This window comes from Garra rufa, chromosome 1 (genome assembly GCF_049309525.1).
Source record: "Garra rufa chromosome 1, GarRuf1.0, whole genome shotgun sequence".
Classification (NCBI taxonomy): Eukaryota; Metazoa; Chordata; class Actinopteri; order Cypriniformes; family Cyprinidae; genus Garra; species Garra rufa.
The window spans coordinates 67,024,142-67,041,735 of NC_133361.1; the positions used below are offsets into that span (position 1 = coordinate 67,024,142).

The 17,594-nt window shown below is 35.0% G+C and overlaps 1 protein-coding gene across 1 annotated transcript; it reads left to right on the forward strand.

Annotated features, from left to right (window-relative positions):
- The first annotated feature begins 6,066 nt into the window (after positions 1-6,066).
- On the forward strand, positions 6,067-10,527 carry LOC141338539 (membrane-spanning 4-domains subfamily A member 4A-like). The gene is made up of 8 exons (XM_073844117.1): positions 6,067-6,125; positions 6,929-7,127; positions 7,505-7,615; positions 7,713-7,781; positions 8,333-8,476; positions 8,722-8,835; positions 9,314-9,379; positions 9,598-10,527. The coding sequence occupies exons 2-8, from the start codon at positions 6,954-6,956 to the stop codon at positions 9,667-9,669; spliced, it is 750 nt and encodes a 249-aa protein (XP_073700218.1). The 5' UTR covers positions 6,067-6,125; positions 6,929-6,953; the 3' UTR covers positions 9,670-10,527.
- The last annotated feature ends 7,067 nt before the right edge of the window (positions 10,528-17,594 follow it).

A 17,594-nucleotide genomic window follows, 5' to 3' on the forward strand; every position in this document is an offset into this window, starting at 1 on the left:
TCCACTCGCCAATTTTCATTGGCCTGTTGTATAAGACTCAGAGGTGATTGGACTCTCGGGCAGTTCCCATGTAACGTCGGAGTGACTCGACTGAGGGGGAACTAAGCTTTTATGGGTTTGGAATGAGATGAGGGTAAGTGATTAATCACAACATTTTCATTTTGGGGTGGAGTAACCCTTTAACTGGTTTTAGATTCCAGACAAAACAGAAGACAAAAAGACAGTTTTAATAAAAATTTAAGCATGTCTAAAGAAAAGGTTAAGAAATTAAAATGGTCCTTTTTGAAAACTTTTCCAAATCTTACTTTTTCTTTTTTTCTTCCCAGATGCACAAAGGATCAAACTGATTACTGGCAGTTTGGAGCATTGAAATAAATGTGCTGTATATCTGTCATTTCTGGTATGGAATCATGGACCGTTTGATGTATGTTTTGATTTTACTTATTTATTCACTTCTAATGTTTATTATCAGAACTATATAGAGTGTCCAGGGGTCAAGATAATATTTTTTTTAATATTTATTTTTTTTGCTGACCATTCCAAAGATAAAATCATAATGAATTTTTAATTAATTTTTTCAATAGTGGTGTGAAACAGTGAAAATATTGCAGGTTTATCAGTTTTCAGTAAGTTTGAGAATTTAATGAAACTATTTAATTTAAGATTTGTAACTGAATCATTCCATTTCCCTTATACTTTTACATGTTTTAGCTAATGCTGTAAATTAAAGGTGTGAGATGATTTTATTCCTTTGTATGTTTTTTTTTTTTTTTTGAGGGGGGGGGGGGGGGGGGGGGGATTTTTGTCTTCCAGAATAAAAATGTTACATTACAACCTTGAGCATGTCTTGAAATTTTATTGAAGGTGTTTGATCGTAATAATTTAGGGAAAATCTGTTAAATACCATTGTTTTCTGTTAAACTTTTAGTGCTGTCACTTTATTGCTTGTGTTGGATTGTAATAATCTAGGAAAAGGCTGTAAAATAACAGTTTCTTTATAAAAGTCTTAGTTTGTTACTTTATTGAATGTGTTTGATCATAATAATCCAGGAAAAATCTGTAAAATAACAGTTTAAAACGGTAAAAAAAATAGTCAAATGATTGGCAGCTATGGCTGCCAAACAAAACCGTAAAATTACAGTAAAATATTTTAATTAAAACAGTGAAAAATTCATAAAATAACCGTTTTAAACTAAAAAAACAGTCAAATGACTGGCTGCTACGGCTGCCAAATGAAAACTGTAAAATTACAGTAAAATATTTTAATTAAAACAGTGAAAAATTCATAAATTAACCGTTTTAAACTGTAAAAAAAAACGGTCAAATGACTGGCAGCTTCGGCTGCCAAACAAAAACCGTATTACAGTAAAATATCTTAATTTAAACAAGTAAAAATAGTTAAAATAAGTGTTTTTCTCTAAATTGGTTAATACAAATTTCTGTAAAAATATTGTTTTTTGAACTTTATTTCAAATAAAACATTTTGCTGTAATTATACGGTTTTTCTTTGGCAGCCGTAGCTGCCAGTAATTTGAACGGTTTTTTTACATTTGTTTTTTACAGTGCAGTTAAAGTGAGCCCAAGTTACCAGTCTTCTTTGAAATGCGAAGGATTTTCAGTGGAATTATTGACATGAAAGTAACGTTACACATACACCAAGATCTTTTTCCTTTTATTATGTTCTTTTATCCTTTATCTACAATAGCGTTCAAAAGTTTGTGATCAGTAGGTTTTATGTTTTGAAAGAAGTATCTTCTGCTCATCAAGGCTGCATTTAATTGATCAAAAATACAGAAAAAATATAATGTGAAATATTATTACAATTTAAAATAATGTTTTAGCTATTTTAATGTACTTTAAAATGTAATTTATTTCTGAAATTTCAGCATCAGTACTCTAGTCTTCTAATTACTCCAGTGTCAGATGATCCATGAAATTATTGTATATGCTAAATTATTATCAATGCTAGAATCAGTTGTGCTGCTTAATATTTTTAATAACCTGTGATACTTTTTTCAGGATCCTTTCATGGATAAAGTGATTGTAAAGACTTATATGTTTAGATAAAAGTTATTTTTTAAATATCTGCTGTTCTTTTAAACTTATTCATCAAAGAATCCTGATAAAGTATCACAGGCTCCAAAACATACACTGACAACTTAACATACAATAACATTGATAATAAATCAGCATATTGATAATAAATGAGAATGATCTTTAAAAGATCATGTAACACTGGTGTAATGATGCTGAACATTCATGTTACGACCTTCGATGGAAATTTGTCTAGGAATTTAAAAGGAGTAACATTGAGATGACCAAAGAAGAAGCTGGTAGTAAAAGTGGCAAGAGAAACTCAGGACATCAAATTAGCACCGCAAAAGATTTATTGCTCCCAAAACCATGAATATTTACAAACATTTAGGAAAATAATATTAAACAATTACTAATTTATATAACCAAGACAAACGGGAGAGGAACGGAAAGTAGCGCTAGAAATCAAAGAAATAAACATAACAAAAAGACCCCACTATATCCACCCGGTCCTCTAAATAAGAAAACAAAAATGTGGAAAAGAAATCTTCAGCGCAAATGCGCCCTAAACTTACACTAACTATAAAAACACAAAAATACACATTTAGCGCACTTACTAAACTGGTGTGTCTAATACAGAGAAAATCCTGCGTGCAAGATATGTATATCACGTGACTTACTAGGCTGTTCCAGGTCTCCCTTGTCTGTAGACCGCAATTAGATCACAAATTTAAGTGGAGCAAAAACAAGCGGGCTAAAGGTGTCAAAGACACATAACATCATGTTCATCATGAACGTAGATGTCACAAGTGACATAACTTTTACACAGGTCATTCCAACAAATCTCACGCTAATCTCGTAAGCATTAACATCGTAGCAGATAAACAAATAGCCAGTGACACCAAAAGTTAAAAAACACACGCCAAGTCAAACAGCTCATATCTTCCAGGTGCCGCGTCCAATTTAAAGGTCTCTTGGCAGATCACGATTGGCAGAGATGACACACCGTCACGGATACCCAACGATGACTGACAGCCACACCAGCGAATAGCGTTCCAAAGGTAGGCGGTACCTAGGAGCGCTTAAAAGGTGACAGAATAGAAAAGAGAACATACACAAGAAAAACAGTGTACAGTTCGTAACAATTCATCTTTGAATTTTAGAAATAAATTATATTGGAAAGTATAGTAAAATATAAAAATTATTTTAAATTGTAATAATCTTTCACAAGTTTACTGTTTTGTTTAAATAAATGCAGTCTTGATGAACATACACAACTTTTTTTAAAGAACATTAAAAATCATACTGATCTAACTGTAACACACATCATTCTCTCTACCTTTAACTGTATCTGTCATCCCTCTGTGTGTGTCTGACTGTGTCATTGTTTTGTAAAATATCTAATGTATTGTCCTTTTTGTTCTTTTCTATATTTTTAGCCATTCTTTGCATCCTGTGATGGGGGAGCATCTGGAGCTGAACTGTTCTCCTTTTTTGATCAGAAGTTTTGTTGGACTCACTTGGGGCCTTGTTGTTTGGCCATGTTGGACTGTTCATGAAGTTGTGAAAATTCATCACTGTCTTTGTGGTATTTAGAACCATTTAATTATGACCATGTTGGTTCACTTGATGTTGGTTAAACTTTGGCTAAATATTGGTTAAACTTAAAGTTTCGCAGGGTAATATATGTTTCAAGTAAATATTTTCATGCCTAATTTATTTTGGAATTCAGAATAATACTAAATACACTGCTCTATGACATTTCTTTCATCCAAATTTGAGAGTTGTATGTTAAATAAAATTGGACCTGTTTTTAAAGATTAAGATGTGTCAAATTATTATTATTTTTGTTTTTATTAAATAATAGGTGCACTGAGTTTACATACTATACAACACTTTATGCAGTTAAATATTGTTTAAAGCTTATGCAGTTAATAAATAGTTTAAATTGCTAGTCATTAATATTCAACAATGTAAAAAATACATTTATTTGTTGTAATCAGGAAATACAGGATGCTGCTGTAAATATTACAGTAACCGGCTGGCAACCCTGCTGCCAGTATTTTACTGTAAAATGGACAGCAATTTTTTTACAGTGTACACAGCCGATTTTGAGCAACTGCAGCGCTCGACCTTTGCGGCTGGTCTCGGTTTGCTCTCATGGTACTTTGATGGAACACGTGATCGTAAGGCGGATGCGGCGCCGAGCAAAGTCGGACAAATGATCTAACCAGAAGTCATTGCTTTTGTCAGGCAGCAGCCGATGTTTTTGTGCTGCATGAAGTCGAACGCACCAAAAATCTTGTAGCTATTTTGCAGTAATTTTGAACTTTTATAAGAATATATTTTTAAAGGTAACATTTTTTTAACAATGTGCTGAGGTGCCGAGGTGCTGTGAACAAAATAAATAAATAGGCAATACCTATTTTGAACACTGTGTTTGCAAAAAAAAAAATCCTTTTTTAATTACTCCAATACAGCGATCTTAGCTGTATTGCACAAGGTGCTGTGAACATAAAAAAATGGTCTATGCCTATTTGTCAGACTAAAAAAAACAGTCTGCTTTGATGCAGCGTGTTGCCCCTCTTTCACCCACATCTCCGCAAATCTTTGCGCAGGGAATGAGTCAACTCCTTACTGAACTCTGTATCGGCCCATCATAGAAGCAGCCCCATCAGTTGCAAAGCCAACAAGCTGCGAGTGCAACATGTCTTCAGAGATGCCCTGCTTATCAAGACTTTTTAATAAGACGTCACAGATGGCTGCCCCATTGCATGACTGCAGTTCAACAAGTTGTTGCAGATTTCACCTTCATGGGGAACTCTAATGTAGAAGATTAGGCATGTTTTATTTGACACAGTTGCGCTCTCATCAATGAGAATACTGGATTTATCAGATTACTTTGCAATGAAGTCCACTAACTCATTATTTCTCCAATAAACATGAGCATATTACGATAAGCCTTGTCAGAATGAAGCATGTTAGACACGGAGCGGGAACGTTGAAAGTGAAAGTCTGGAGGAAAGAGGAATTCAAATACATGTACAGGTGAGATGCAAATGATTTATATTCAGATGAGGATGTGGATGAGCAAAAAACATAAAATGTTATAATCGTGTGGGAGAGAAAAAAACTTATGTAAGTTTCTACAAAATACACACCTGTATGAAATATAAACACATAGAAAACCACTAGAGTCATTAAGCAACTTACAATTGAATAAAATGGTCAATTCTTTTAGGAGCAATGGTTTAGAAAATAAATAGTAAATAAATCTGTCAGATGTTTGTACACTGCAGATGCTTTCCAGATCAAGTGATCTTTAACAGACATCTTGCAGATGTACATGTGCTATCTGGGATAGCATTCACTTGGGGTTGAGCAAGGAGGACAGAGTGCTTCATAAGGAACTCTGACTTGCGCAAGCGGTCTATTTAAAAACCGAACATGGCACTCCTGGTGGTCTGGTAAAGTTGTTGTTGAATTAGACGTTTGTTCTAGTCCTCTGACTTTTTTTTTACTTTGTACTTTGTTTACATTGCTAGTTTTGAGTAGAACTACTAATTTGTGCAAATTAAGCCACTGAAAAGAAATTTTGTAAGGCAAGAGAGTTCTGTTATTAAAGATAATTTCACTGGTTATGGCCTCCTTCTTCCCTGAACCCTGAACTTGTGTGGGTGTGTGTATTAAGGAAACGTCTTGCCATCTCTTGAGGCCGATGCAATATGCATTTTGATGCATAGCCAACTATACAATACAATAAAGATACATATGAAGCAGCTACTGATGTAATTCGATACGATTCACCCCAGTACGATTTTGATTCAATTTAAATACATTTTACAAATTGCACATTGTTTTCAAACCATGTCTGTTTACAGCATAAAAACATTTATGAATACTTGTTTTTATTGTCTTTTGTGGTATTCTTGTGGTAATCTTTATTATTTTATGAGAGGGAAGATATTTTAATATTTCCTGGTGGCCTAGCTTTGCCACCTCTCCTAATCATCTGAGCTCTTTAAAGAGCAAAGTACGACTGGAGAGCAAAGCCACTCCACGGGGAAAACTGAAGACAGTATTTTTTTCTGGTAAAACAAATTATATACTTACAATAAATTTGACTAACTTTATACAAATACCTATCTTTGCATTATGTCAGCATTGTGTTGTTGTTATAGTTGGTTTTCTTAACTAAATGGTATCAATGACTGGGTTTCTTTTATTCGATAAAAATTTATAATGGCTCAGTGCATGTTTGTAACTGCCTTTAAAAAGAAAAAAATGTAGATTAATTTAAACATTCACTATTATTATAAAGTATATTCAGTGTTTTTTCAAGGTGTAATAGAGAACTTTCAATTACTTTTAGAATACTTTTCATTTGACTTGTTTTAAACATACCATTAAACATACCATACTGGTACATTATATATATATATATATATATATATAAATAACCAAATGTATTGTAAGAACTGCTGTAGGTTCGTGAGGTAATAAAAAGGTAACAATTAATTAAATCATAAATTTATTGGCATGACCATTCTATATACAGTATAGACATTCTGAATATAGACAAAGTTACACAAACAGTAGGATTTTTAGAAATTTTAAAAGAGAAAAAGAAGAATCAGGCATAACAAATAAATTAGGAATTTATGGATTTGGAATTTGGAATCTGATCACATACATGTAATCAGTTACTACCCAGCTCTGGACATAAACAAAGTCATAAGTGTTTTAACAATATGAAGACTTTGTTTATAACAATATATAAGATTAAGGTTTTTTTATAAAAAAAAACTGAAATGTTTTGTTTTATTTCATTTACAAAGAAGATCTATTTTATAATCACATAATTTATGTTTTGATGTACTATAATTTTGTTTAGGTCAATTTCAGATTCGGAAACAAGAATGTCCCAAACAATTTTACCCGTGAACTCTTCAACACTTGTCATCCAGATTCAACAACCAACACCAGTTGGGGCTGTGACAAATGCTCCTATGCCTGTTTATGAACCGGTAGTCAGAGTTTCACCTCTCCAAGGACTTCAGGCATTTCTGAAAGGCCAACCAAAAGCCCTTGGGGTGAGCAACTTTACATAAACCTAAACAGACTTTAATGTGTATATGTCAGTGTGAAGTAAGTAAATTACATGAATAAATTCTTAAAAGAAAAAAGACATATGGTACACGTTTACAAGGCATACTTAGTTATTTATTGCTTAATGTGACTTATTGCTTTTATTACGATGCAATATAAGATACGGTTTATCAGTTACAAATTAAAATGTAGTGTACCAGTCACAAAGAATGTTTTAGAATCAAAAAATGAAAACTAAGATTGAGCCCATTCCCAAAAAAAGTGGAGTGTTCTTTTAATATTGATCTCCAAAATTTGAAACTTTTTTACTTTATAAAAGAATCTCTTGTCATATCCTGTACATTTTTCTTTTCCCTCACAGACTGTCCAGATAATGATTGGTCTGTTGACTTTCCTGTTTGGGATCGTGTTAACACTCCATGCAGAATCCATCACAGTCTTTAGTGGTATTTCTTACTGGGGGTCTCTTATCGTAAGAAACAATTATACAATTAAGTGTTCTGTCTTTGATAAGTCAAGCTACATTTTTCAATGGAAGCCTCCATTTTGTTCTTTCTCTCTCTTCTTAGTACATTACCGCAGGCTCACTCTGCATTGCTGCCGAAAACAAAGTTAAATCACCCTCCGGTTTGTGTTTGGTATGTACACAACACTTGTTACTTTTAGGGGTCCAAGCTACCAAACACTGGCAGATGACTTAACAATATTGTTTTACATTTTCAAGTAATGGCTAGAAATTGTTTTCCAACCTTAAATCATTAAATGTATAAGATCTCGTTTTATGTCCATCTATAAAAAAAAATAGCAATTTTTTCAAACCCCTGCAGGCACTGGCCTTATTGTAATCCCACTGGATTTGGCTCTGGGACCATTGTTCAGTGAAAATTGACTGTACTTTGCTGTAAAATGATATGAAATCACATTGGTTTTTAACAAGATATATTTCAATTGTATAATTTAATCATCCACATAAACCACTTGTGCTAGACCCTGATGATTGATGCTTGTGGCTATATTTTATATTTTATTTGTTATTTAATTTATTTATGTCATGTAGTGCATTTTTTCACACTCAATATTCTTTGCTTTTTGTGTTAGCATGATGTGTTTACAAAATGCGTTAAAGTTCTTCCTAATTTATTAATTATTTATGTATAACATATGTTGTTTTTTTCTGCTTATACTGTAGGTGAAAGGTTCACTTGGAATGAACATTTTCAGTGCTTTAACTGCCGTTTCTGCTATTATTATCATTTCAATCGATTTGGCTCAAGGACCATTGGACAGTTACTGCTACAATAATATATGTTATGATTTTGAGGAAAAATATAAGGTATGTCACAAACTTTTACATTCATATTAAGTTAGTAATTACAATAAAATCACTGTATGGTCAGTACACTTCTTAATCTTAAACAATCTTTAATCTGCACTTATCATAAGTAGTTTAGAACTCTTGCTATTACTAATCATTTATAATGCAAGGCATTGAGATTATACATTAGGCATCCAGTGTACCAGTCTAAATAGTAATTATTATAATTTTATTATTTATACTATTGTTGATTTTTCTCTCAGACCCTCTTCTTGGGAATTGGTAGTGTACTGCTGATATTCGCCTTGCTTGAGTTGATCATCTCTATCTATCTGTCAGCATTTGCCTGTAAAGCCACCTGCTGCTGTTGTCCACAGGTGAGTAATGCATCAAGTCAGTGGTTCACAAACTTTTTTTCAGGTCCATTTCACTTTAGTTCTGCACTCTGAGTATGAATTATCTTATGCAGTAAAACAGAAAAAACATCCAAGTACAGTAAAATGTTTCACCAAAAACTCAACTGACTGGGTCCTCTCCTGTGTGATTTCGCTTGAGTCTCTTTGGACCTTAAAACTGTACATGAGTTTCTAACTTCAGTTAGGTCAAATTGAACAAATAATCTATATTGAGATTATAGGTTAGATAAATAGATTTATAGTTGACATTTTCCAAAAGCCAGTTATGTAAGCTTGAACCATTGATATGCAGAGGTTGTAGTCTATGCATCTCCCCAGTGTTTAGCAGCAGCATCTTTACTAATAGCAAAATCTGTAATAGTGGAACTGTGTGCCACTGTTCTTGCATTTATTGCATTTTACAGTAAGAAAAAAATGCTATGTGTGCATTTTTCCAAAGGTGCCGCATGTTCCGCATGTTTTACCTCCACAGCAATGTGATTTCCATGATCTTAAGAGCTCAGAGGTAAGAGAAGCTTGAGAAACCACTGTTTTTGAACTATGAGTAAAACGGTACACAAAACAATGAAAACACAAAATTATTAATTGGGTTTAGTATTGAGAGTACATGTACTGGAAATATGTAAAGCACTGAGTAATTGGTGTTGTAGCCTAATGGTTTATTATCAATAAATAAGCAATCAAAAAGTAAAGATGTTGACCATATAGCTTTCTTTCTTACAGGTATCTGTGGTCAGCAACCATTACGTGCATCACCATCCTGCAGAAATTCCTCCACAATACAGTGAATCTTAATCAACATGAACAGTAAAAAAGGGGGCAGAAATGTGGTCCTGTAAATGTGTGAAATGCTTTTGTAGGACACAGGGGTTTCCCAATGATTTCCTGTCACTTAATGCCAATGTGCTGTCAAAAGAATATAAAATTGAAGTAGATATCACTTGATCAAATTATAATTAAGTCACATATGTGTAAACAATAACTATTCAGAACATTAATAGATACCATTTCTTAATTTTCTTTCATTGTTTAAGTCAAAGTTACCTAATTATTATTGAAACTGAATAGATTGGTTTGAACATAATATGGTATAATCTGTAAGAATAAAGTATATTGAATAATAGTAAAAAATATACATTTTCTTTTTTATTAAGCCAGGCCCCTTAAAATCTTGTTCACTTGAGTATATTTTGTTTGAAGTATTGTACATTGTTACATAAAAAAAAGTAAATTCAAAAAATTGTAAATAATAGGCAAGAGAAAAAACTGGCACTAAAACCACAAGAAAGATGGAGATGAACAAAACAGTTTTTAAAACAGTTCAATGAACAAGAAGTTTATTAGGAGATTTACATTTCAGACAGCATATTGCCTGTTTTTGCTTTATTTCGACAACAAAAATAATTCCAAACACAGCCACCACAGCAGTTTTGTGTCTTTGAGTAACATTATTTTATTTAGTTAAATCGCAATGACTCACTTATTAATGGTCACTTGATGGCACCTACTAGTGGTTTTAATTACATGTTTAAAGTATCTTTTTAAATATAATTTTAAAAATTTGAATTTAAGGTTTTATGTCTATGTGTCAAAACATTATTTATGCATTTGTAACAGCAGGTTAAATGCATTCATGTCCTGCATTAATCAGTGTGTATATACTGTACATCAGAATGCCACTTCATATGAAGCTTCTGTGTTTCCTTTGCATTGCAAAGATGAATTTTGTTGATACTGATTTAAGGGGTCCTATTATGCTTTTTTTGTCCACTCCAAAGGGTGATATACATTTTTTTTTAAATCACATTTCAAGAACTACAATGAACAGCTCCTTTATACTACAGCGTTTTATTTTTTAGATGCTATAATGTCACAACGTGGTCCATTAGAATGTCATTCAAATAAATCCCATCTACAGAAATTCAAATAGTTGGCGGGTGGGAAGGGACGTGGTGGGGGTTTAGCCTAACTTTAGTGATGTAGTGTGGACAGCCACTTCTGGACGCTTCAAGGAGTCACAGGGCGGCTGGAATAAATGCAAGCATTGACTAAAGCCTAGTTCAGACTGCATGATTTTAGCCCCGTGATTTTGTTTCGCCGACAGGTTTTGAGAAATCGCTGACAAATGCCCGAAATCACAGGCAAATCGGTGCTCGTTCACGTGAGTGACAATCACACAGTGTGAACTATCAAAGACGCGATCTGAGAGAATCGCCGACGTGTCGCCGACACCCGTGAGATATTTGGCATGCTAAATATCTGGACCTGTAGGCGATTCAAAATCATGCCGTGTGAAAGGTGATCTGACTGAAAATCACATCGGCGATTACCTACAGCCAATGAGACAGCAACATCCAGGCCAGCGGGAAGTTGGGGGAGGAGTTAAGAAGGTATAGACCACAGTATCAACAAGAATAGCTTCGGTTTCTTTTCTTTTCGCTGCAAATGAGTGCACATGCTATTTGTATGACAAGCTTCTTGCGAGCTACCATTTTCTTTAATACCAGTCTTACGTGAGAACTTGCACGCCTGACCTCGTGTTGTTTCCATGTCACTTCTCGCGTGTGTTTGGTTGTGAGACGTAGTTTGCGGACCGGGACAAAGTTGTCGGCGATTCTTCCTATTGTAAAGTCATGCAGTGTGAAACCCCCTGTCGCCGATCCATCGTGCAGTGTGAACACAGCAGCGACAGAATGCTACCCCAGATAGTCATGCAGTGTAAAAAAATATCTGTGACGCGATTGCTTTGAAAATCGTGCAGTCTGAACTCGGCTTAAAGTGACAGCGAACTGCTCCTTGTGCCTCAACGAAGATGTGTGCAGTGTGTGGTAAGAGATTTATTCATTATTCAGTGTAGATAGCTTCATGTAAATAATTAAACAAATTAGCACAATAATGATAATATCATGTATCGCCAATCTTCCAGGCTAACAATAAGACCAACACTAAAAAGTAGGCTACTTCACACGGCACTGGGGAGGTCAGTAAAAGCCTTCATCAAACTCAGAACTAATTGAGCCATTTGTGTCAGGCTGAGAAGAATGGTATTGTAATAATGTAAATTATGTGAAAAAGAAACCGTTTTTCGAACCACCACGCATGAAAGCTTGTTCTAGTACACCCCCAAAACAAAATAAAGACTTTGTAAAAGAGCATAATAGGACTTCTTTAAAGGGTTATTTCACCCTAAAATGAAAATTCTGTTAATAATTACTCATGTTGTTTCAAACCCTTAAGACCTTAATTAATCCCCGGAACACAATTTAAGATATTTTTGATTAAATCTGAGAGATCTCTGACTCTGAATAGACATCAAGGGTACCACCACGTTAAATTCAGTGGGCAAGAATCTACCTTTTAACTGGCAAAGTTAAGAATGGCAAATTTGCTATAAGGCATTTGCTAAAAGATACACTAATCAGGAAGGGCTAAGGCCCTTGATTGAACAGGGAAGAATCTTTTTCTAAAGCAGTGATAATAACTGTGTTTACCTCTGACTTCCCTTTTGGGTGAGCATAGGGAAAGGAATAAATTGATGTTTAAATGTCTTGATGTTTTAATAATGTTTGTTGGCTCTTTATTAACATTACTTCATAGCAAATGAATTTTGATTTATGGGTATTGGAAAAGTGTAAACTAAAACATTGTTTGGTGGGGTTAAATATATTGTAAAGAGGAAGGTGTATAGTGAAGTGTCAGGCTATATGTCCTTGTAGAAGTGGTAAGCGTTATCACCACACCTAACCATCTGAACTCTACCTGCGTCAAACAGTATTATCAATTACAGTTATGCCATAAAATATGCCTTATCTAATCTCAGACGAGTAACCTAATAACAACAGAAAAACAAGAACTCATAACTAGATTTTTTGGAAAGCAATATTATATACTTTTAACTTAACGGGCTGTGTCAAAGCAACTTTACAATATTAAATAGGACAATAGTTTCAATAGTGCAAAAGTTCCATGTTGCAGCAAAGTCAGATATGCAAAGGACTCATCTGGTTCCTCATCTAGGTGAGGAGTTCTTTTCTGATTATCCGTCTCCAGGGCTCATCTAGTTGATGTGGTCTCCGCTGAAATCTCTAGGTGTTGATTCACCATCTGATCTGGATACAGACTGGATCTGGCAGCTACGGAATAAGAACCACAGAATAAGAACAAAACAGACTAATATTAGCGTAGATACCATTCTTCCTACGATGCAACAAGGACATCAGGTGTTATAGGAAGCGTTCCTGGTTCCAGTTAACCTAATTAATGCAGCCTAGCAATCCTTTAACAGATTTGGATTATAGAAATGTGTTGAGTGTAGGCCAGGTTAAAGAGATAAGTTTAATCTAAATCTATGCTGACAGAATGTGTCTGCCTCCCGAACAGTGTTAGGTAGATTGTTACAGATTGTTGTTGTTTATGCGCTAAAAAAAACTGAAGCCCGCAGTTGATTTTGATATTCTAGGTATTATCAAATTGCCAGAGTTTTGAGAACGCAGCTGACCTGAGGGACTATAATGTGATAAGAGCTCGTTTAAGTACTGAGGAGCTAAACCATTGAGGGCTTTATAAGTAATTAGCAAGATTTTAAAATCTATACAATGTTTAATAGGGAGCCAGTGCAGTGTTGACAGAACTGGGCTAATATGCTCATACTTTCTGGTTCTAGTCAGAACTATAACTGCTGCATTTTGGACCAGCTGGAGTTTGTTTATTAAAGGGGTCCTATTATGCTCCTTTACAAAGTCTTTAATTTGTTTTTGAGGTGTACTTGAACATGCTCTCATGCTTAGTTGTTCGAAAAAACGCATTATTTTTCACATAATTTATATTATTACAATAGCTTTCTCCCCATGCTGGCACAAATGGCTCGATTAGTTCTGGGTTCCACGTTCCGAAAAGTCAAAAGTATTGTGATTGGTCAGAAGTCCCACTGCATTGCGATTGGCAAACTGGTAGACCGCGTTCCGCCCTGCTGCGCCCCTTCCCAAAGCAGCAAATTAGATTAAAGTGATTCTTACATTTTAAATATGTGTATATATATATATTTTACACAAACACATCTGATCGCTAAAGGAGGCTTTTACCGACCGCCCCGGATCCATGTGAGGCATTTTTTTTATTATGGATCGACTTATTTTCAGTCTATGCTGTTCGTTGAGTACCAGAATTGATTTAATATAACGCCGATTGCATTGGTCTGAAAGAAGGAAGTCATATACACCTAGGATGGATGAAGGGTGAGTAAATAATACGCTATTGTTGGTCCTATCGTCAGCATATGAGATCGCGGATACGTGACATTATCATTATTGTGCTAATGTATTAATTATTTGCATGCCTGAAACCATAAGGCTAGTGAAGCTGTCTACACTGTATGATGAATAAATCTCTTACCACATACTGCACATGTCTACGGTGAGGCGCCAAAGTGTCCACGGATGATCACTAGTCAATGTTCGTGTTTACATGAGCCGCGGATCTGCGTGTGTTTGGACCATCTGTACAACACAGGTGAATGCGCTGCTTAAGCACGGCTACAGAAACAGTCCGCGAACCTTTAGTAAAAGCTGTGTTTAAACGAGCCAACCTACGGCTCGCTGTAGCATCCCAAAAGCCGCTGTCCATATTACATGGGTAAAGTTAGGCGAAACCCCAACCCGCCAACGAATTGAATTTCAGTAGGCAGGATACCACATTGTGAAATCATTGCATCCGGAAAACAAATGCTGTCGTTCGTTGTAGTTCTTGAAAAGGGATTTTTTTTAAAACTAAATATCTCCGTTTGGAGTGGACTTTGAGATTTGTAACTTTGTAGATGTTTTTATGCCCAAACATACACACCACACACTGGCTAAAGTTCAAAAAGTGAAAAAGCATAATAGGACCCCTTTAAGTGTTCAGAACAACCACCCAATAAAGCATTACAATAATTTGACATCAAGAGCATATGTCGTAATTTCTATATATTTTTTAGGTTAAAAAAATAATGTGGTTTTGGAAATGCTAGAAATGTGCCCTTCAAACGAAAGATTGCTATCGAATGGCACACCTAGGTTCCTAACTGATGACAAAGAATTGACAAAGCAGCCATCGAGTATTAGCAGGGTACCCGCGGGGTCTTAAAAGCATTGAAAAAGTCTTAAATTTGATAATCTCAAATTAAGGCCTTAATAGCCTTGAATTTGGTATACTGTACAAAGTCTAGAACAAGACTTTGGATTTTGTTACAAAGGTCTTATTTCATTTATTTATCTTTTGCCTTTCCTAGGGTTAAGTTCATACCATAACAAAATTATCTGTTACTAATGTAGGCTAATTAAAAATGCATGCAGCGTAGCGTTGAGTGCACCTCACGCTCCACGTCATAGCAGAAAGCACAAAAGCGTGCAGGTACAGAAAAAGATAGTATCTAAACTAGTTTGTTGGCTAAAATGGTAAAGTGTCGGTTTAATCCGCTGTGGCCAAGGAATCCGAATTACGTTTGGGTCAAGCCTATGCCAGGAAATGGCCGCGAGGCCTATTGCTGTTGTTGCCGGAAATCTTTTAAGCTAGCGACGATGGGTGTTACAGCCCTGGACTCCCATATGAAGGGTGCCAAACACACCGCGTGTAGCACTGCTCGCCAGCGCCAACCACCTATTGTGCAGTTCTGTGCACCGCAGACCTCTTCGGATACTGAAACAGCTCTGGCTATCAGTAATGAAGAAATTTCTACATTAGAAGCATTGCCACCACAGCCAAGGAACATCCTATCTGCTGAAAAAACCAGCATATGCTGGTTAGGTATGTTTTGGTGCTGGGATGCTGGTTTTAGCTGGTATATGCTGGTCCTTTGCTGGTTTATGCTGGTCCCTTGCTGATTTTTGCTGGTTTATGCTGGTCATGTTGCTGGTTAATCCTGGTCCTTTGCTGGTTTATGCTGGTCCTTGACCAGCAACATGACCAGCATAGGACCAGCATTAACCAGCTAAGGACCAGCATTAACCAGCATAATTGACCAGCATAAACCAGCAAAAACCAGCATAAACCAGCTAAAACCAGCATCCCAGCACCAAAACATACCTAACCAGCATATGCTGTTTTTTTCAGCAGGGGTGGGTCCTTAAAACAATCTCTGAGCACCACTCTTACACATCGAATGAGAACATTACAGAGATTTTTAAAACCATGTTTCCTGACTCCGAGAATTTTAAAAATGTTGAGTTTGTTTTTATTTATAAATAATATATGATATAGTTAAGTAACATAACACGACCAAGCAAGCTGTTCTATAATATCACGAATGCAAATGTTACATTCAATGTATAGTTTAATAAACAAGTAGCCTAGTTAACATGAAGTCACTTACAATGTAGATGTAATATTGTTTTGTTCTATTTCACAGACAATAGAAAAGCAACACTAAAGTGATGTGTTTTTTATAATTAAATGATTAAGCATTTTGAAGAATCATTTTAATAAATTACTCAATGATTCATTTATTAAGACGGTCACTTGCTGCCACCTATTGCTTTATTTTCATAATTGATTTTTTTATATTATTTGTTTAAACATCAATCTCATAAAATTTTTAGTTTCAATTTTGCAGTGTAAATGACTTAATTTGCTTGATAACAGCCCTTATTATTAAAACTGAATTTGATCAAATGTAAGAATTTGACAGGAAAGAGTGCATATATATAGTAAGGTTTAAAAAATTGTCCTTATAAAAGTACATAACGCCCTGGTGTAAAAATCACAATTATGCAGATTTAAGTATGTAAAAGCTGATGAGAATATTGCTTCAAAATAAAATTTATTTATTTATGACAGACACCAAGTTCAAATTTATTTGTTTTTACAAATCAAATGTGTTACGCTGTTGCGTATGTAGTAAATATAACTGATAATTTAAATAAAATGTTTTATTTAATTCAAGTAGCCCACTTGTACATAATTATTTTTTAGGGTTCAGAATTTATACAGATTTGACATTTTCCACTCATGATTCTGTCGGAATGGGTACGAAGTTGGCATTGAATTTCATTTTTATATGGTATTAAAAAGGTCTTTAAAAGCCTTGAATTGCATTTGGAGGATCCCGGGGGTACCCTGATTAGACAGTGTTCTAGGTTATTATATGTGGAGGTTTGAGGTCCAATAATTAACACCTCAATAATTCAACGCGCAGAGGACGCAAAGATCGAGAAGCTCCATTTCTAATCGCCGTGTATTCTTCATTCTCTATTTTCTTTTTTTCTGATTCCAGTACTTAAAGTCCATGTTGCAAGTTAAAAAAAATTTCGAGATAAACATATATTCGTGTATGAAAATACAATACAAATCGTTAATGCAGGATTTGAAAATATTTAACAAGACATAAGGGCACAAATTTAGAAGACAAAGTGACGATTTCCTGGACCGCTCTCAAAAACAGCTTTTTTTCCAGACCGCGTCATATGACGTCACGACAGGTAGTCGTTCGCCTAGCTCTGTTGCTATTCAGTAGGAGCAGTCGTGAGTTAGTGTGTTTTCAGTCGTTATTTTTAATTTCAATTGATCATTGTCATGGTAAATTATTGTGTTTATGGAGGCTGTGCAAACTCCAGCCTGTCAGGACATCATGTCCACGGGTTTACTTACAATAAAAAGAACGGCGCTGTCTTCCGGATCTGGGTGCGTTTGTGCGGATGAAGTGATGGGCCTATACTAATGCATCTGCTTCGAAAAACGCGTTCACTTTA